Genomic DNA, 21,647 nt, shown 5'->3' on the forward strand with positions numbered 1-21,647 from the left:
TGGCATAGAGTAACAGAGTTGGAATGGACCTTTAAGATTTTCTAATCCGACACCCTGTTCAGGCAGGAAGCCCTATACCATTTCAAACAAATGGTTGTCCAATCTATTCTTAAAAACCTCCAGTGTTGGATGCATTCACAACTTCTGGCGGCAAGTTGTTCCACTGATAGTTCTGTCTGGAAATTTCTCCTTAGTTCTAGGTTGCTTCTCTCCTTGATTAGTTTCCATCATTGCTTCTTGTCCTGCCCTCAGGCGCTTTGGAGAATAGCTTGACTCCCTCTTCTTTGGGGCAGCCCCTCAGATATTGAAACACTGCTATGAGACACCTAGTCCTTCTTTTCTTTAAACTGGACATATCCAAATTCCTGCAACCGTTCACGTTTTCGCCTCCAGTCCCCATAATCATCTTTCTTGCTCTTCTCTGCACTCTTTCCAGAATCTCAGCATCTTTTTTTACATCGTGGTAGCCAAAACTGGATGCAATATCCCAAGTGTGGCCTTACCAAGGCATTATAAAGCGGTACCAACACTTCACGGGGTCTTGATTCTCTCTCTCTGTTAATGCAGCCTGGGACCGCGTTGGCTTTTTTGGCAGCTGCAGCAGATGCTACTGGCTCATCTTTTCATTAAACCAGATGACTGGAAAAGCCTAATAAATAAATAAATAAATCGGATGAGCCATCAGGCCAGGCGAATTAGCGGTCGCCCTCTGGACAGGCACGAGGTCTGGAGTCCCCTTCAAGATTGCTGACGAACGAATGAAAGGTAGAAAGGCGTCCCGGGCCTAAGAAGGTGTGTGTGGGGAGGAGGGATGGCACCGCATTCCGGTACCGCAATCTCCCGGCAAAGCGTTGCCTCAGCTGAGGCGCCTCACCCCCCAACAGAGCAGCTACTGCTGCTGCCGTCTTTTCCCGCCACTTTCCAAGCCGCGCAAGGATCGGAGGCCCGCGTCTCTAAGCAACCGGACTCGCCCGTTTATCGCGTCACAAAGGGCGGGAGGGACGGGTTCAGGCGCCGCCCCTTCGCCGCCGGGCGGAGGGAACGGGCCCTCCCGTGGGGCTGAATGTCTTCCGCTCGCCATCGTCTTCTCCGCTCCATGGCTGCCTCGGCAGCTCCCTGAAAGGGGGAGGCGACGCGTCGGCCCCTCCCGCGGGGCCCTGCGTGGCGGGAAACGGCAGGTGAGGAGGACGGGTCTCCACACCTGGCCGCCTCTGGTGGTGGGGGGGAAGCAGGCGTGGCCGCGCCCGCCCGCCCGCCCGTTTCTCCTCTTTTCTCCCCTCAGCGTGCCCCAAGAGCCGGTGTCCCGATAGGCGTCGTGGCCAACAAAGCTTCAATGGAGGCTCCGAAGTGGGGCCTGTTACCTTCCTTGGCCTGGGAGTTAGATTAGAGAGGCCGCTTTCTTCCCTTCGGGGCGACCTGGAAATCGAGAGGCTCCCCGCGAAGGGCCTGCTGGCAAAACCAGGGCCGGAACTGGCCGAAAGAGCCCAGCCCTGTAAAAGACAGTTAGTTCCCTTTTAGCGCTTCCATCTTGAAGCTTTTTGTTTCTGGCGGCCTCTATAGTTTCCTGGGTTTCGGGGCTTTTTCCCGCTTTGAAAAGGCGCAAACTAGCAAGTTTTGATTTCCCCGATCCTGTGGGAAAAGGCGAGCTGCCTGCTTGGCTGTTTCTCTAAATGGAGTTGGCAACCTGGGTTAAATAATCATTGGGGGGCTCTACCAACAAGGCTCTTATTTATTGTGCACGTTAGTCTATTCTCTATAATTGTAAATGGGAGAGTGGAAGGTTGAATAAGAAATGGCTCAGTTCTTTTGCTCGATAGTTGTGTAGACGCATACATTGGAGCTTATTTTCTTTTCTTTTTCAGTGTGTCATATACAGTAGTGATGATTAGAGATAAAGAACATAAGTAACTTTTGGTAGTACACAGCGTTAATATACAGATAGTCCTCGACTTACAACAGTTCATTTGGTGACCAACAGCGCAGGAAAAAGTAACATGGCCATTTTATCACAGTTACAATTTTTGCAGCATCCCCATAATTGTGTGATCAAAATTCAGATACTTGGCAATTTGTTCACATTTATGATCTTTGCTGTGTCCCAAGGTCATCTAACCACCTTTTGTGACCTTCTGACCAGCAAACTCAATGAGGAAACCAGATTCACTTAACAACAAGGTTACTAATATATCAATTGCATGGTTTCAACTGTGACAAGAAAGGTTGTAAAATGAGGCAAAATTCATTTAACAAATGTTTAACAACAGAAATGTTGGGCTGTATTGTGGTCGTAACTACAGGACTACCTATAGTGATTATTAGAGATAAAGGACATAAGTAACTTTTGGTAATGCACAGGATTAATATATCTGCACGACTGTGCATGGTGGAGGGGAAGAATCATTTTGATACAACTCATAGATTGTCATAGTCCATCCAAAAAAGCCAGAAACTATATATTAACTTAAGGCAGAAAGATCACAAGAGCTTATCAATTTCTTTGGTTCCATGGAAACAGTTAACAGTTTTCTACTACTTGACTGTTTGTGAAATCGCGTATGTGATTTTCCAGAGTGCTTAGCATGGGATCCATCAGCAAACCAAAATAGGTAATTGTAACTCAGTAACTGAATTCTGGCTGTGTTTCAAACATTTTGGTGCAGTTCTGCTTTTTATTTTGCAATAAGAGCTTTTGCAAAAACATACAGGAAACAATTTATGCCATTTAGGATAGGTAGTATATTCTGAGTACACAGCTGGCAGGAGTACAAACATCTTCCATTTGTAATATTAGAGGGTTCACATAATAGTTTTATATCTTCTGTGGTTATAGAATTGCCAATTGTAATGGATTATTATAGCACACTTGATCTTTATTATTTTTGTTGCTTCAGAATTAATGGAAATGCTTTTCCCAGGAGCAGTATTCTAATCTTACAAATTTCTAGGTTCTTCACACGTAGAAATTTGGAGATGGAAAATATTTTTAAGATATCATTTACAAAATTTATCTCAGTTGATTAGGTTTCCTCAATCATTAGTATGTAGATTTCTGTACTTACTTGCTTGCACCAAAGTGGTCTTTTTTGTAAGGAAAATCTTAACTATCTTCAGTGAGACTTACGGTATTTTCATGCAAAGAATTGCTCTGAATCAGAATATAAATATAAGGAATATAAATCTTTCCTCTCCCAACCATTCAGCCAAAACTGAAGATCCGAGAAGCGAAACGTTTTCAAGGGAAAAAAAACTAAGAAAGTCTGGTAACCTTTTGAAAAGCACCTTTGATACAACCATGACCTGGATGATTGAGAATCTCCATAGGCAATTGCTCTGAATTTTAAAATTTAGTGTACTCTTTATGTTATAATAAATTAATAATACATTGAAAGAAGTCATTTATTTACAGGTATTTACATTTTTTGCCTTTAAATATGTACTTCTGGGTGAATAAAATAGAATGAAATTTGTTTTCTTGCTTTTGAACAGTTACTAAAGAACACTTTAATAGTTGTTAATATTTCCTAAATGTTATGACAACAGATCTTCTATCAGTCTTAACCTTGAAACATGAACAAAAGCATAGTTTTTCCTGTTTAGAGCTGACTTGAGTTAAAATTGAGATATAACACCCAACTGATTTTTTTCCCAAGGAACACTAGAATGGCCAGCAAGAAGGAACCTCCTTTCTTCAATGAGGATAATGTTGGATCATGTCATTGCAAACTTACTTTCTATGAGACCATGGAGCTCTTCATTGAAACTCTTACAGGAACATGCTTTGAATTGCGAGTGTCTCCTTTTGAAACAGTTATTTCTGTGAAAGCTAAAATCCAGAGACTGGAAGGTACATGTTGTTTTTTCATCAGGATTTAGTTTTGAAATTTGCAAGTTCAGATATTTTAGAGGGAATACCAACAGAATTAAATGTCTGGTCAAAAATTTGAACATAAAATAGTTTATTTATATTGAGCTCCTAGAAATAAGTTTGGCTGGAGATGTAACAAATATATAATTGCTTCGGTCAAAATATCGGTACAAATTCAAAAATATTTGTATTTTTATAAAAGCTCAAATTATAATAACATTTGTCAATCAACATTTTGAGGTAAGGATGATGAATGACTGTTCTGTGTAAAATACTTTTAGCAAACACAGGTAGTCCTCATTTAATGATCATAATTGAGGCCAGCAACAAGGTTGCTAAGTGATGCAGTTGCTAAAGGAAATTATGTGACCACAACTATCCTTACGATTTTATCTCCATTTTCCCTTTACTCCCCCACCCTTTTAGATGCTTTGGGATAATTAGCAAAAAGGAAATTAATGTTTGTATTTAGATTCATTGGAAAGAAAAGGAAAACAACAGTATAAGCAGGCACATGGTAGGAAATACAGATCCAAAGGAATGTTCTAGCACCAGCATGCTCCCAGTTGGCATACTAGGCAAACAGCCAGACTAGCACATTCATTTCAGTGTGTACCTGATTGTGTATCTGCTTACTATCTTATAATCTCTTTCTCTCCAACCTCTCTGTTCTGGGAGGGGAGGGAAGAAAAAACCAGGGCCAGGATATGTGCTAACTAATGGCAGATAGGTGATTTAAAGATGCTGCAAAGGTCCTGAGAGTGCACCTTGTTGCAAAGTTATATTTTCAACGCCATTATAACTGGTTGCTTCTATAAGGCAATTCATAAGCAAGATCCATCTGTAATGTTTCTTCTTCAAATAGCCTTCTCAAAAACATTCTTGCAGTGGATCATATCAATTCATTTTTGAAGTTCCACCTTTCATGAAATAGTTCCCAATCCCAGTGATTATTACCTAAGGGCTGCCTGCATATTATGTCTACAGAATTCCACAATACACCAGGAAATTAACCAAGAAATGCAGGTAGTCCTCAAGTAACAATTATTCATTCAGTAATTGTTTGGAATTACAGTGGTGCTTAACAAAGGGACTAATGACCAGACCTCAAAGTTCAAGCTGTTGCATGCCCCCACAGTCACATGAACAATATTTGAGTGCTTGGCAACCAGCTTGCAGTTATGATTGGTTGCAGCATCCTACAGTCACGATTGCTGTTGCTGATTTTCTGCACCAGCTTCCCATTAACATTAATGGGAAGCTGGCAGGGAATGTAACAAATTGCCCAGGTAAATGTGTCCCCTGCCACCCATCCTTTCTTTGCATACACCAGCACCCTCTTTCACCCTTTGCATGCTCACACCCACCAGCAGTCTCCTTCCTGGCTTTCTTGTATCCACACACAGGCATGCATCCACCAGCACTCTCCTTCCCTGGACCTCCCGGTGTTTGCATACAGAAATCCCCAGCACCTTCCTTCTCTGTTCCTCACTGCACTCATATACAGGCATCCCAGCACCCTCTAGCTTCTTTGAGTTTGTGCTGCACTGTAGCACACACACACATCCCAATTTGTGCATAGCCTACATTGGGACTCCCGGAGCCTCTCTCACTCTTCTGTGGCATTCCCACACTTTATTGGGGACTCCCTCTGTTTTTTGCTTACTATCTTGCGTTTCTTAAGGTTACAGTCAAAACCAGGGCTGCCTGGATTGTATTGCTAAACTGTGTGGCCACATTAAGTCACACTTTATGACTATATCACTTAGCATCAGCAATCCCAATATCAATTTCCATCACAAGTTGAGGACTGCTTGTAAAGATACTGCTCTATTTTCTACTCTAGATTTTTCCAAGCTTATTGTAGCATTGATCTTCATTCCCTAGATCCTATTTTTAACCTTTTAAATATAGGGACAGTTTTGGGTCATCTGCCTCTTCCCTAGTTGTTCACTATTTCTTAGCGATAAGAATTCAGCAAGTGCTGTTAGTATCCTAATATGCAAAATAAATATTAATCACTGAGTTACTGTCACTCTCAAACATCAGTCGTGTTTTTTCAACTTTTTTTTTACAATTGCTTTTTGCAGCCTGTTGGACAGCTAGTAAACTGATTGCTGTTCTTTTGTTTTAAACATATACCAACTTATGCAAAGAAATTTCTTAGCATTTTTCACCCACACCAGCTCGTTGTCAGCTTTAGCTCTCCTATATAAAGAATCCAAGCTTTGCAGCGACGTTGAAATACAAAATTTTGACCACCTTATTAAGTCAAAAAGGAGGTTAGAAAACAGCAGCGATCAATCAAATACTATAGTACATGAATTGTATAACAATCTTGGATTTATGACAGTTCTTTTAAATATTTTCATGTTATTAAATGAAAGCAGAATAAAATTCTGGTATTTTGCAAATTACTTCATTAAGTGAGGAGAAGCATTACTGCATTTTATCTCAGAATATTGCATGCTGATCATAAACCTGATAGTTGTCTTGATGCCTCACTTACAAACTGCATGTCATTGTAAATACAATCACTAAGGACTAATTTAACAAGCCCTTACTTAGGGTTAATGTGGATTATTCTGACTTGGAAAAACATTTTCAAATCCTTAATTCCCAGTGAATTCTACCAAGTGTCTTATAATACTTGCAGCCTAATCCACTTCACCGAGCTACAAGGATAAAATGAAAGGAACAATCATATATACCAACTTGAGCAAATTGAGGAATTGTAGGGCAGTATTTAATGAAATTAACTCTGATGTTGGTGAGGTAATATAAGCACTAAAAATAAGGAGTTTAAGTCAGGAATGTTTTGCATGATACAAATTAAAATCATGTTTTTCATTTAGAATGAGCTAATTTCAGAGGAATATATATCCAAATGAATAACTTTTAGTAATTTTAGTCATAGTTTTGCAAAGTAAATATATCCATTCAATTTTACTAATATTTCAAGGTATCCCTGTATCTCAGCAGCATTTAATCTGGAATAATGTGGAGTTGGAGGATGACTATTCTTTGAATGATTACCAGTGAGTATTCAAATGTGATTATACAAGTGTTTCTGAATATTTCTTGATTATATTAAAAAAAAGAGTTGGAAGCAACCTTGGACGTGTTCTAATCCAGTCCCCTGCCCAAGCAGGAGACCCGATACCATTCTGAACAAGTGGTTGTCCACTCTCTTCTTAAAAACCTCCAGTGATGGAGCACCCACAACTTCTGGGGGCAAGCCATTCCACTGATTAATTGTTCCCACTAACAGGGAATTTCTCTTTAGATCTAGGTTGGATCTCTCTCTTTGATAAGTTTCCATCCGTTAACTTCTTGTCTTGCCTTCAGGTACTTTAGAGAATAAGTTGTCCCTCTCTTCTTTGTGACAGCTTCTCAAATATTGGAAGACTGCTATCATGTCACCCCTATCATGTCACTCCTTCTCTTTGTTAGATTAGACATACCCAGTTCCTGCAACTATTCATCATACGTTTTAGCCTCCAGACTCCTAATCATCTTTTCTCTGCACTCTTTCTAGAAGAAAAACTTACAAAATATGTCTGATTGATTGTTTACAGCATTTCAGAAGGATGTACTTTGAAGTTGATCTTAGCAATGCGTGGTGGCCCTATTAATACAAAAAGAGGTAGGCCTTTTTTATATTTAATCTTTGTGTTTTTATAGAGAGCTTAAACTATCTTAAATTATGCTTATCATTTCTTAATGAATGGGAAGAGGTTAGAGCTAGTATATGATTTATCTCCCCTTCTGTTTTAATTTAATAACACTACCTTATGCACTATAAAGGTAATTCTCATTTAGCTACCACATTTGGGACCAGCAGTTTGGTCAATAAGCAAAGTGGTCACTAAGTGGAAAAACCGCCTGATCACGACAGTAGTTATTATTGTTCTTTAGATTTCTTGTGTTTTAGAGTGATAGGACACAACTTCAAACAGATGGGTAAGGCCAAATTACAAGAAAGTTTTTCAGAACTTGAGAAAGCCAGGTAAAAGGCAAATTAGCCTTTTTCCTCTATTCCTTCATGGTGGAATGGTCACCCCAGCAATGGGATGATAATGATGATGATTTATTAAGAGAATTAATATTTGTTAATTTTAATTGGAGAGGAAGGAATTACTCTTGAAAGCAGACACACAGTTGGTAATACACATCCAAAGGAATGTGCTGACACTGGCTATTTTCCTAACATGCTAGCTACAGGGTAAAACATTAGGGTCTTGTCAGTTTCAAGAAGCTGCTGCAAGAAGGCTAATTACAAGTAGTCCTCACCTACCACCCCAATTGGTTCTGGAGTTTTGGTCATTGATGTAGATATTAAGCAATCATCGGGTGATCAGACCCGATTTTGCGACCCTTTTTTATCATGGGTAAGGGGATCACATGGTTGTTAAGGTTCCTCAATTGATCTTGTTGTCAGAAGCCAGCTGGGCAGGTTACAGATTATGATCAGGTGATCTCATCAGATGCTGCAACCATTGTAAAAATACCTCTTCTCTTCCAACAAGATTTTTTGGGCCTTCCCCAAATTTTAAAGACTTAAATCATTATATAGACAAATTTTATTTAATCAGATACAATTAGGGTAGAATACCCCGTCATGGAAAACATCTTTTATTTCACTGATACCAAAGAGGAGCAAGACTGCTCTAAACCTGGTAACTATAGGCCGATTTCACTTTTAAATAATGATTATAAGATTTTGTAAAAATAATAGCAAATAGATTAATGTTAGTTTTACAACAAAGAATTCATACTGATCAATCTGGTTTTATAAAGGGAGGCAGATGAGGAATAATGTTAGACAGATTATTAATATATTGGAATATTTGGAAAGAAGAATACTTCAGCGGCACTTATTTTTTGGATGCAGAGAAAGCCTTTGATCGATTGCATTGGGATTTTTATTTAAATTAATAGAAAATGCAATTTGGAGACTGTTTTATTAGAATAATTAAAGCGATTTATGGAGAGCAAACAGCACAGATTATAGTAAATGGTAGTTTGACAGAAGTTATTAAGATTGCGAAAGGAACAAGACAGGGATGTCCCTTATCACCATTATTGTTTGTTTTGACTCTGGAACCATTATTAGATAAAATACGAGAATTAATGAAAATAGAGGGAATTAAGATTAGACAATATGAGTACAAAGTTAGAGCTTTTGCAGATGATGTAGTGGTTACCTTAACAAATCCTATAAATTCAAGTAGATTTTTGTTGGAAGTAATTGATAAATATGGAAAGGTATCAGGATTTAAAATAAATCAGAATAAAACAAAAGTGATAATTAAAAATATGTCTATACAACAGAAACAAAAACTAGAGGAAATGACAGGATTTGAGGTAGTAAAAAAGGTTAAATATTTAGGGGTCTATATTAGCTCATCGAACAAGAAACTCTATAAGAATAATTATGACTTGCTATGGCAAAAAGTTCAGAATGATATGAGTGGCTGGAAGAAATTGCAGTTATCCCTATTGGGAAGGATTGCGGCTATTAAAATGAATGTGTTACCTAGATTTTTGTTTCTGTTCCAGATGATACCAATAATTAAAAAGGATAAAAATTTGGAAGACTGGCAGATTGGGATTAACAAATTTATATGGCAGGGTAAAAGCGAGGTTAAAATGAAAATAATACAGGACTCACGGGAAAGAGGTGGTTTAAGAATGCCTAACTTTAAATTATATTATGAAGCAGTAGCCCTTTCAGTAATAAGTGACTGGTTTAACTTAACAGAGGAAAGAATTTTGAATATAGAAGGTTATGACTTGTTATATGGATGGCATGCGTACTTATTTTATGAAAAAAAAGTGGATAGGGCTTTTAAGAATCATGTGTTGAGAAGTGCTCTTTTGCGGGTCTGGAAAAAATATTCCTATAAATTAGAATACAAGATTCCTATATGGGCGAGCCCTAGGCATGCAATAGAGAATATAAATATAGAACAGAAACAGGAAATGATTACTTATAAAGAACTTTTGTATGTTGAAGGAGGTAGATTGCAATTAAAATCATTACAGGTATTAAATGAAGAAGGGAGGAATTATACTTGGTTTCAATATGGGCAAATAAGTGCTAGATGGAAAGAAGATCAAAAAATTGGTATAATGCAAAGGGAGGAAAATTTAATGAAGCAAATTAGAAATCAGACCCAGGAGCATATAAAGAGATTGTATAATGTGTTGCTTGAAATAGATTCGGAAAAGGATTTGGTAAAGGATTGTATGATAAAATGGGCACAGAATATTCAGGAACCAATAATGTTGGAAACATGGGAGAAAATTTGGGTTAGAAATGTTAAGTTTACACAAGCACAGAATTTAAGGAAAATTTTATAAGATGTTTTATAGATGGCATAGATCCCAAAAATTTACCATGTATGTATCCTAATATCCAAGCGAAATGTTGGAGGTGTGATTGTGATGATGCTACATATTTTCATATTTGGTGGACTTGCAAGAAAATTAAGGTCTTTTGGATAAGAATTTGGTGGATTATTCAAAATGTACTGAAGAAGAAGATAAAGTTCCTGCCACAATTTTTCCTTTTGGGAATTATAACGGATTGTACAGGGATTGAGACTAAATTGATTCTGAATTTAATAACAGCAGCAAGACTGTTGATTGGACAATACTGGAAGAAGAAGAGATACCTACAATAGAAGAATGGATATTGAAAGTTATTAATTTGGCTGAGATGGCTAAAATCTCAGCGTTTTTAAAAGACAATACGCAGGAAAAATATTTAATTGAATGGAAAAAATGGATTGATTATCTACAAAACAGATATCAGATTAAGAAATATCAGATTGCCTTTGAATAATTAGAAAGTTATTTTATGTAATGGGAAGGGGGTTGGGAGATGAAAAGCTTTGGATGTGGTTATTTGGATTGGAAGGGAAAATTTTATTCTATGCTTGGTTTATGTATAACAATACCTTGTGATTGACCCGGGAAGCCGGGGGGGGGGGGGGGAGGGTTTTTTGTTTTTTTTGTTTTTTTGTTTTGTTTTTTTTAGGAGGGAGGGGGGAAAAAGGGGGGGAAAATGTTTTTGTTTTTTAAAACTCTTTCAATAAAAAAAAAATTATATAGACAAATTTCGAGATCATTTCTTCATGTGGAAAGTTGCAACTTCTGTGTAATTAAAATCAATAGATAAAATCAGATTTCTTTTTTGCCCTTACTCCATTCACTTATTGAAGTATACTCTGTAATATACCATTCTAGCTATGAGCCTAATCTAAATGGGTTGCAACTTCTAAATTATAATAAAAAGTACTGGTAGAGCACCCTGATATTTTATTGTTAAATATTACAGCACTGGTGAATTTCAAAATGACTAATTCAGCAAATATAAATATCTGTTCTCTCTGTCAACCCTTCAAGATAGAAGAGGGTAGAAAAATCAAAGTTCTGAATGCTAATACTGCTTTTATTTTATTTTTTCAATTTATTTTACTTTTAGGATTACAGTAACAGGATCTTGCAAGTCAGAAAGTGCCTCCCCTTTATTTTTAAGAAAACTAGGGAAATTTCTGAGAAATTTTCTTAAATTGCATTTTTGTCTTGGACTCACATTCTTTATCTGACCATTTTCTTGGTTGCAGCTCTTCCTCCTCTTTCTCAAGGGTTATTCTTACAGCCCATTACATCCTCTGAATCTGATTTAGTTCTATGCTAAAGATTTCACACCATATCTCTGAATCTGATATACTGAGAACGTGTTCTAGAGAACATTAATGAAACATTGTTATATCTCATCTTTGTGTTTTTATAGAGAGCTTAAACTATCTTAAATTATGCTTATCATTTCTTAATGAATGGGAAGAGGTTAGAGCTAGTATATGATTTATCTCCCCTTCTGTTTTAATTTAATAACACTACCTTATGCACTATAAAGGTAATTCTCATTTAGCTACCACATTTGGGACCAGCAGTTTGGTCAATAAGCAAAGTGGTCACTAAGTGGAAAAACCGCCTGATCACGACAGTAGTTATTATTGTTCTTTAGATTTCTTGTGTTTTAGAGTGATAGGACACAACTTCAAACAGATGGGTAAGGCCAAATTACAAGAAAGTTTTTCAGAACTTGAGAAAGCCAGGTAAAAGGCAAATTAGCCTTTTTCCTCTATTCCTTCATGGTGGAATGGTCACCCCAGCAATGGGATGATAATGATGATGATTTATTAAGAGAATTAATATTTGTTAATTTTAATTGGAGAGGAAGGAATTACTCTTGAAAGCAGACACACAGTTGGTAATACACATCCAAAGGAATGTGCTGACACTGGCTATTTTCCTAACATGCTAGCTACAGGATGAAACATTAGGGTCTTGTCAGTTTCAAGAAGCTGCTGCAAGAAGGCTAATAACAAGTAGTCCTCACCTACCACCCCAATTGGTTCTGGAGTTTTGGTCATTGATGTAGATATTAAGCAATCATCGGGTGATCAGACCCGATTTTGCGATCCTTTTTTACCATGGGTAAGGGGATCACATGGTTGTTAAGGTTCCTCAATTGACCTTGCTTGTCAGAAGCCAGCTGAGCAGGTTACAGATTATGATCAGGTGATCTCATCAGATGCTGCAGCCATTGTAAAAATACCTCTTCTCTTCCAACAAGATTTTTTGGGCCTTCTCCAAATTTTAAAGACTTAAATCATTATATAGACAAATTTTATTTAATCAGATACAATTAGGAGTGGGAATACCCCCGTCATGGAAAACATCTTTTATTTCACTGATACCAAAAGAGGAGCAAGACTGCTCTAAACCTGGTAACTACAGGCCGATTTCACTTTTAAATAATGATTATAAGATTTTTGTAAAAATAATAGCAAATAGATTAATGTTAGTTTTACAACAAAGAATTCATACTGATCAATCTGGTTTTATAAAAGGGAGGCAGATGAGGAATAATGTCAGACAGATTATTAATATATTGGAATATTTGGAAAAGAAGAATACTTCAGCGGCACTTATTTTTTTGGATGCAGAAAGCCTTTGATCGATTGCATTGGGATTTTTATTTAAATTAATAGAAAATGCAATTTGGAGCCTGTTTTATTAGAATATTTAAAGCGATTTATGGAGAGCAAACAGCACAGATTATAGTAAATGGTAGCTTGACAGAAGTTATTAAGATTGCGAAAGGAACGAGACAGGGATGTCCCTTATCACCATTATTGTTTGTTTTGACTCTGGAACCATTATTAGATAAAATACGAAATTAATGAAAATAGAGGAATTAAGATTAGACAATATGAGTATAAAGTTAGAGCTTTTGCAGATGATGTAGTGGTTACGTTAACAAATCCTATAATTCAAGTAGATTTTTGTTGGAAGTAATTGATAAATATGGAAAGGTATCAGGATTTAAAATAAATCAGAATAAAACAAAAGTGATAATTAAAAATATGTCTATACAACAGAAACAAAAACTAGAGGAAATGACAGGATTTGAGGTAGTAAAAAAGGTTAAATATTTAGGGGTCTATATTAGCTCATCGAACAAGAAACTTTATAAGAATAATTATGACTTGCTATGGCAAAAAGTTCAGAATGATATGAGTGGCTGGAAGAAATTGCAGTTATCCCTATTGGGAAGGATTGCGGCTATTAAAATGAATGTGTTACCTAGATTTTTGTTTCTGTTCCAGATGATACCAATAATTAAAAATTTGGAAGATTGGCAGATTGGGATTAACAAATTTATATGGCAGGGTAAAAAGGCGAGGGTTAAAATGAAAATAATACAGGACTCACGGGAAAGAGGTGGTTTAAGAATGCCTAACTTTAAATTATATTATGAAGCAGTAGCCCTTTCAGTAATAAGTGACTGGTTTAACTTAACAGAGGAAAGAATTTTGAATATAGAAGGTTATGACTTGTTATATGGATGGCATGCGTACTTATTTTATGAAAAAAAAGTGGATAGGGCTTTTAAGAATCATGTGTTGAGAAGTGCTCTTTTGCGGGTCTGGAAAAAATATTCCTATAAATTAGAATACAAGATTCCTATATGGGCGAGCCCTAGACATGCAATAGAGAATATAAATATAGAACAGAAACAGGAAATGATTACTTATAAAGAACTTTTGTATGTTGAAGGAGGTAGATTGCAATTAAAATCATTACAGGTATTAAATGAAGAAGGGAGGAATTATACTTGGTTTCAATATGGGCAAATAAGTGCTAGATGGAAAGAAGATCAAAAAATTGGTATAATGCAAAGGGAGGAAAATTTAATAAAGCAAATTAGAAATCAGACCCAGGAGCATATAAAGAGATTGTATAATGTGTTGCTTGAAATAGATTCGGAAAAGGATTTGGTAAAGGATTGTATGATAAAATGGGCACAGAATATTCAGGAACCAATAATGTTGGAAACATGGGAGAAAATTTGGGTTAGAAATGTTAAGTTTACACAAGCACAGAATTTAAGGAAAATTTTATAAGATGTTTTATAGATGGCATAGATCCCAAAAATTATCATGTATGTATCCTAATATCCAAGCGAAATGTTGGAGGTGTGATTGTGATGATGCTACATATTTTCATATTTGGTGGACTTGCAAGAAAATTTTATTCTTATTTGTTTCACTATGTCACTTCTATGCTTGAATGGAAAAACCTAACTTGTGAATTGTGGATTATAGTACATCAGCAGAGATTTGGAGAAAATTCCAAGTTCTGAAGATTATAGCTAACAGTTTTCCAGAGAGCTATGCAATTATGGAAAGGGCCTTGATGCTGTTGGTCTGTACCTGAGATTTTATATGCTCCATGATGCTTTTGATGTTAATGATCTTCTTAATATAAAAAGAAAACCTTAAATTTTATAAAACAGTAGAAATGTTTGTTGATATTCAACAACCTAAATCCAGTTTTATTTCTATTTTAAAACAGGGTTTTGTGACTAAATCTGATTTAGTTCTATGCTAAAGATTTCACACCATATCTCTGAATCTGATTTAGTTCTATGCTAAAGATTTCACACCATATCTCTGAATCTGATTTAGTTCTATGCTAAAGATTTCACACCATATCTCTGAATCTGATATACTGAGAACATGTTCTAGAGAACATTAATGAAACATTGTTATATCTCGTCAAGATTGATAGGAGAAAATAGTACAGGCAGTCCTTATTTAATGACCGGTCACTTAGCGACTATTGAAGTTACAACTGTACCACAGCTACTTTGTTTTCAAAATTCAAATGGTCGCAAACACATAAACCCATAGTCAAGTGATCTCAGTCACCCAATACTGATTTTTGGGATATTTTGGGTGTATACTTCTGGTTTCTGGCAAAAAACACCCATTATGGAAAATTTGCTTAACCACCAACACCACAAAAATGATTATATTTATTTTATTTTTTCAATTTATTTTACTTTTAGGATTACAGTAACAGAATCTTACAAGTCAGAAAGTGCCTCCCCTTTATTTTTAAGAAAACTAGGGAAATTTCTGAGAAATTTTCTTAAATTGCATTTTTGTCTTGGACTTACATTCTTTATCTGATCATTTTCTTGGTTGCAGCTCTTCCTCCTCTTTCTCAAGGGTTATTCTTACAGCCCATTACATCCTCTGAATCTGATTTAGTTCTATGCTAAAGATTTCACACCATATCTCTGAATCTGATATACTGAGAACATGTTCTAGAGAACATTAATGAAACATTGTTATATCTCATCAAGATTGATAGGAGAAAATAGTACAGGCAGTCCTTATTTAATGACCGGTCACTTAGCGACTATTGAAGTTACAACTGTACCACAGCTACTTTGTTTTCAAAATTCAAATGGTCGCAAACACATAAACCCATAGTCAAGTGATCTCAGTCACCCAATACTGATTTTTGGGATATTTTGGGTGTATACTTATGGTTTCTGGCAAAAAACACCCATTATGGAAAATTTGTTTGCTTAACCACCAACACCATAAAAATGATTATATTTATTTTATTTTATTTTATTTTATTTTTTCAATTTATTTTACTTTTAGGATTACAGTAACAGAATCTTACAAGTCAGAAAGTGCCTCCCCTTTATTTTTAAGAAAACTAGGGAAATTTCTGAGAAATTTTCTTAAATTGCATTTTTGTCTTGGACTTACATTCTTTATCTGATCATTTTCTTGGTTGCAGCTCTTCCTCCTCTTTCTCAAGGGTTATTCTTACAGCCCATTACATCCTCTAAATCTGATTTATTTAATAAAGTTGCATAATGCTTTACTTGGTTCATTAGAAACGAGTTTCTGTGAACATGTCCTTCATGTCGGCATTCAGATGAAAATGTAGTCCCTTTCAAACGATCTTTTTTCTTCATGTTTCTTTTCTTGGTAGTTCCTTTGGAAGACCCAATTAAAGAAATAGCAGAATACATGGGGCCCTGTCGAGATGATGTCTGGGAAAAGGTTCCATCCAGTAAACACGTTACATTCTTGGTCTACCAGGAAGGAGACCAGCTGAATTTTTTTCGAGTTGTGGACAGGGGAGATGGAACTTTAACACCATTATCTGAATCTTTAAGGTATGTTATTTCTTTAGATAGATAGACAAAGAAGGCATCAGAACCGAAGAAGCTTCTTTGATAAGAAGTGAAATGTCTTCAAAGAAAAACAAGAAAGTCCAGTTGCCTCTTGATAAAGCACCTTTGGGATTTGTTAAAGAGAATTCCAATCTGGAACTAACGATAAATTTCCCAAGAATAAGAACATTTAATCAACAGAACAGCTTACCTCCTGGACTTGTGGGTATTCCTTTGTTGGAGGTCTTCAAGAAAAGATTGGATAACCATATGTCCGTGATGCAATAGGGTGACCTGCCTTGGGCAGGGAGTTGGACTAGAAGACCTCACAGATCCCTTCCAGCCCTATAATTCAATGAAAAAATAGCTTCTGGAATTACCTGAGTAACTTCAGTAAAATTTCAGTTCGTGTCTGATGTATTTCCCATTCACAGTGTCTAGTTTCAAAGAGTAGTAACTTTAATTAGATTTTTAAATATGTTTCCAAACATGGCATTCAAATGTTTTTTCTTTAATATTTTTGTCACATTGTAGAGATCTTTTAAGAAAGGATATAACATCTTTAAATTCTGTAAGGTTTCTGAACATTGTGTCTCTGTCTTCCAGTCCCTACAATGACTTACGTGGTACTTAAGCTTGTGTAAATCTGACTTTTAGGTTAGTTCCAATATTTCCAATCCAATATTTCCAAGCTTCATTATTAAATGAAGTTTTTGAGTTATTGAAGTTTCTTATCTAGCTAATATTTATCCTTTAGAAAAATGATCAGAAGTAATTTTTCAAAAGAAGAAAAGTTATAACAGAGGTATTCCTTTGTTGGAGGTCTTCAAGAAAGATTGGATAACCATATGTCCGTGATGCAATAGGGTGACCTGCCTTGGGCAGGGAGTTGGACTAGAAGACCTCACAGATCCCTTCCAGCCCTATAATTCAATGAAAAAATAGCTTCTGGAATTACCTGAGTAACTTCAGTAAAATTTCAGTTCGTGTCTGATGTATTTCCCCATTCACAGTGTCTAGTTTCAAAGAGTAGTAACTTTAATTAGATTTTAAATATGTTTCCAAACATGGCATTCAAATGTTTTTCTTTAATATTTTGTCACATTGTAGAGATCTTTTAAGAAAGGATATAACATCTTTAAATTCTGTAAGGTTTCTGAACATGTCCTTCATGTCGGCATTCAGATGAAAATGTAGTCCCTTTCAAACGATCTTTTTTCTTCATGTTTCTTTTCTTGGTAGTTCCTTTGGAAGACCCAATTAAAGAAATAGCAGAATATATGGGGCCCTGTCGAGATGATATCTGGGAAAAGGTTCCATCCAGCAAACACGTTACATTCTTGGTCTACCAGGAAGGAGACCAGCTGAATTTTTTTCGAGTTGTGGACAGGGGAGATGGAACTTTAACACCATTATCTGAATCTTTAAGGTATGTTATTTCTTTAGATAGATAGACAAAGAAGGCATCAGAACCGAAGAAGCTTCTTTGATAAGAAGTGAAATGTCTTCAAAGAAAAACAAGAAAGTCCAGTTGCCTCTTGATAAAGCACCTTTGGGATTTGTTAAAGAGAATTCCAATCTGGAACTAACGATAAATTTCCCAAGAATAAGAACATTTAATCAACAGAACAGCTTACCTCCTGGACTTGTGGGTATTCCTTTGTTGGAGGTCTTCAAGAAAAGATTGGATAACCATATGTCCGTGATGCAATAGGGTGACCTGCCTTGGGCAGGGAGTTGGACTAGAAGACCTCACAGATCCCTTCCAGCCCTATAATTCAATGAAAAAATAGCTTCTGGAATTACCTGAGTAACTTCAGTAAAATTTCAGTTCGTGACTGATGTATTTCCCCATTCACAGTGTCTAGTTTCAAAGAGTAGTAACTTTAATTAGATTTTTAAATATGTTTCCAAACATGGCATTCAAATGTTTTTTCTTTAATATTTTTGTCACATTGTAGAGATCTTTTAAGAAAGGATATAACATCTTTAAATTCTGTAAGGTTTCTGAACATTGTGTCTCTGTCTTCCAGTCCCTACAATGACTTACGTGGTACTTAAGCTTGTGTAAATCTGACTTTTAGGTTAGTTCCAATATTTCCAATCCAATATTTCCAAGCTTCATTATTAAATGAAGTTTTTGAGTTATTGAAGTTTCTTATCTAGCTAATATTTATCCTTTAGAAAAATGATCAGAAGTAATTTTTCAAAAGAAGAAAAGTTATAACAGAGGTATTCCTTTTTTTCCTGTATCAAAACTAAAGCAGGCGACACTCACTCCATATGCTTGCAATGAAAAATGACCAGTGAATGGTATCTGAAGGAAAAGAGAAAAGGAGATTGTTACATTCATTAACATGTTTTTCCTACATGTGTACATATTCACATATAGAGAGAATCCTCTTTTTTTATTAGAAGGTGCTATTTCATTTGGCACATATAAGGACAGTTTGCAAGTAAAAATTAGATCTAAAAGATATTGGATGTAAAAATCCTTTTGAAATTCAAAAATATCACTGTTTTGTTTCAGAAACACTTTTGCTATATTTTTATAATTCTGACTTACAAAGTGTTAACATGTACAGTACTAGATCACATCTGAATTTTCTTCTTGCCACAGTGGTGGTTCTGTTTATAATTTGTATGCTGATGATGATGAAGATACAGAAATATCTCCTTCTGGGCAACAGATTATTGAGAACTCCATTACAATGAATAAAATGAAGCTGCTAAAGGCAAAAATGGAAAGCATGAATCTTAATAAAAAGGTAAAGTCATAAAATATAAGATAATCTCTAGATATCAGTAAATAACAATTAAAAACCTTTAAATTACTTGTTCCATAACAGATATTACTCAATATACAGTATAATATCCAAAATTAATTTATATAAACTGTACCAATATAATGTACTTCTAAAAAAATATGTTTTGAAATGTGTGTCAGGAGGCTATCATCATCAGCTGTCATTTTTAGCCTAAAGAGTATTAAATATTGTGATAGTTTCATCATTCCAATTCAGAGTTTTTCCAACTGATCTATAGAATCACTTGGACAAGTACTTTGAACAAGAAGCCAAGGACAAAAAATAGTTCACTTGAAATCAGTCTGTTTTCTACCAAAAGACATTTTCCTTTTGATCCATATTTTTTTTACCAAATAGATTTTAACAGCCTGAGAAAATTGGAAAAACCCTGTTCTAATTGGATAAAGATTACTGATTAAAATTACTATTGAAAGGAAAGCAAGTTATTTTTGAGTCTGGATATTGAATAATATTTTAAGTATTATGAAATTCTTCAAACTGAAATATAAAAGAGAGTTAATGCTACAGTGCAAAACTGGTGAAGAAATACATTGGGGTTCTGTAGTTGCACTATAATTAAAACTAACTACTTTTCCATTTTTTCCCCACAGCCTAAGATCAAAGTGAACCGTCATTCTCCAGTGGTCCTTCATCCATCTAGTGGCTCGCTTGCAACTGTTCGTCATAATTTTCTACGAGCACTTCCTCATATTGGGCAATCCTGTCTGCCTCCTGAAAATTTACATACCTCAGGAATATCTCCGAATACCTTTTCAACCCTAGCACATACTGATAAAAAAGTGTCATCCAATACTAGAAACTTTCTTAAAGAAAATGACAAATGGGAGAGTATTTCACCATCTCATTCAATTAACAGCATGGCACTGTCTTCCAAAGTATCATCTGTGGAAAAGGGAGAGGCAAAACTTTCTGAAAGCAATGTAGTTCCTCAAGTGACAACTGCACTTGCTAATTTGGAAAAAAATGTGCAAAGTGGTACATCATCCAATGAAAGATGTCCTTTCTTGTATCCAGATCTCACCAATGTAAATCTGTATACTGCAGAAAAAAATGTTCTACCAAACAAAGAGACTCTTGCCTTGGTATCAGAAGCAACTTGCAGTGACTCATGCAGCAAAATGTCTGGATCAGAAGAAGGGAATACTACGCTTCAGTTACCACAGGAGCATCAAAACAAATCTATCGCAAAAACTTTGACTTTTGCAACAGCAGATAATAGTATTTTTAACTCTCATGAGTTTAGTCTTAAGAAAACACGCCTGTCACCTCTTCATTGTTCATCACAGATGGCGCATTACAGTCCTCAGAAATCTCAAGCTCACTCGAAATATTTTGAAGAAGCTGGCTTGAGGCCCACTATTTCTCCAAACATTATACAGTCATTGGAGGTGCACAGTTTAGCAGATTCCTCTTATTCAAGAACATCTAGATTTCATGGCATTGGTTTAGATTTACCTAGCAAAAGGCCTGATCCCCATTCTAAAGTGGAGGCAAGGGATATCACAGAAGTAGCAATTAAGGCTTCCAAAGACCCTGTTGTTTCTGTAAATAACATAAGTTTGCTAAGTTCATTTACCCGAAGCACAAATAGAGATGGCTTACCGAATTCCTGTGGCACAAGCAGGTTTCGGACTTCTGGTATTTCATTAACTACCAACTTTCAACATTTTCAAGAAGAAAGTTTTAGAACGGCTTCTCCTCCCAATGACATGCCTGGATATTTTTTAGTAAGTACTCATACTTTATTTTATTTTTTACAAAGGTGAGATTTGTACTTGTAGTTGGGTTTACTCCCTATTTATTGGTCAAGAAGCCCCCTGCGCCTTTGCTGCCTCAGTCGGAGCCTGATTCCTTTTACAGACCTATTCATATATTTTCCATTTATGTTATTAGTGATCACATGCAAGAGAGCTGAGGGGTCCTCTGGCCAGAATAACTAGTTAGTCCTCAATTTACGACCACAATTGAGCCCAAAATTTATGTTGTTAAGTAAGAAATTTGTTAAGTGAATTTTATCCCATTTTACAACTTTTGTTGCCACATTTGTTAAGTCAATCTCTGCAGTTGTTAAATTACTAATATGGTTGTTAAGTGAATTTGGCTTCTCCATTGACTTTGCTTGTCAGAAGGTTTGCAAAAGGGGATCACATGACCCTGGGACACTGCAACCGTCATAAATGTGAGTCAGTTGTCAAGCTTCTGAATGTAAATCACATGACCATGGGGTACTGCAATGGTCATAAGTGTGAAAAATAGTCATGTCACTTTTTCAGTGATGTTGTTGCTTCAGACGGTCACTGAGTGAACTGTTGTAAGTCGAGAACTACCAGTATTTCTTAGCACTTGCCTTCACTATTCATCCATTGGCACAAAATCTGTAAAAAAAAGCCTG

At 36.0% G+C, this 21,647-nt stretch overlaps 1 protein-coding gene across 7 annotated transcripts in view; it reads left to right on the top strand.

The window, feature by feature from the left end:
• Positions 1–1,023: 1,023 nt before the first annotated feature.
• ZFAND4 (zinc finger AN1-type containing 4) overlaps positions 1,024–21,647 on the top strand; it is a 40,141-nt gene continuing 19,517 nt past the window's right edge. For 3 of the 7 annotated variants that reach the window (XM_058185373.1, XM_058185369.1, XM_058185372.1), the window contains exons 1-7: positions 1,024–1,178; positions 3,651–3,844; positions 6,828–6,903; positions 7,444–7,511; positions 17,670–17,856; positions 19,048–19,195; positions 19,846–20,982. In XM_058185373.1, coding sequence (XP_058041356.1) covers positions 3,661–3,844; positions 6,828–6,903; positions 7,444–7,511; positions 17,670–17,856; positions 19,048–19,195; positions 19,846–20,982 — 1,800 coding nt within the window. In that variant the 5' untranslated portion in view covers positions 1,024–1,178; positions 3,651–3,660. Of the gene's footprint in view, positions 1,179–1,779; positions 2,607–3,266; positions 3,407–3,650; positions 3,845–6,827; positions 6,904–7,443; positions 7,512–17,669; positions 17,857–19,047; positions 19,196–19,845; positions 20,983–21,647 lie in introns of those variants that run through there. The other 4 variants (XM_058185374.1, XM_058185370.1, XM_058185371.1 and 1 more) reach the window with 4 other exon arrangements.

This window comes from Ahaetulla prasina, chromosome 5, assembly GCF_028640845.1.
Source record: "Ahaetulla prasina isolate Xishuangbanna chromosome 5, ASM2864084v1, whole genome shotgun sequence".
NCBI lineage: Eukaryota > Metazoa > Chordata > Lepidosauria > Squamata > Colubridae > Ahaetulla > Ahaetulla prasina.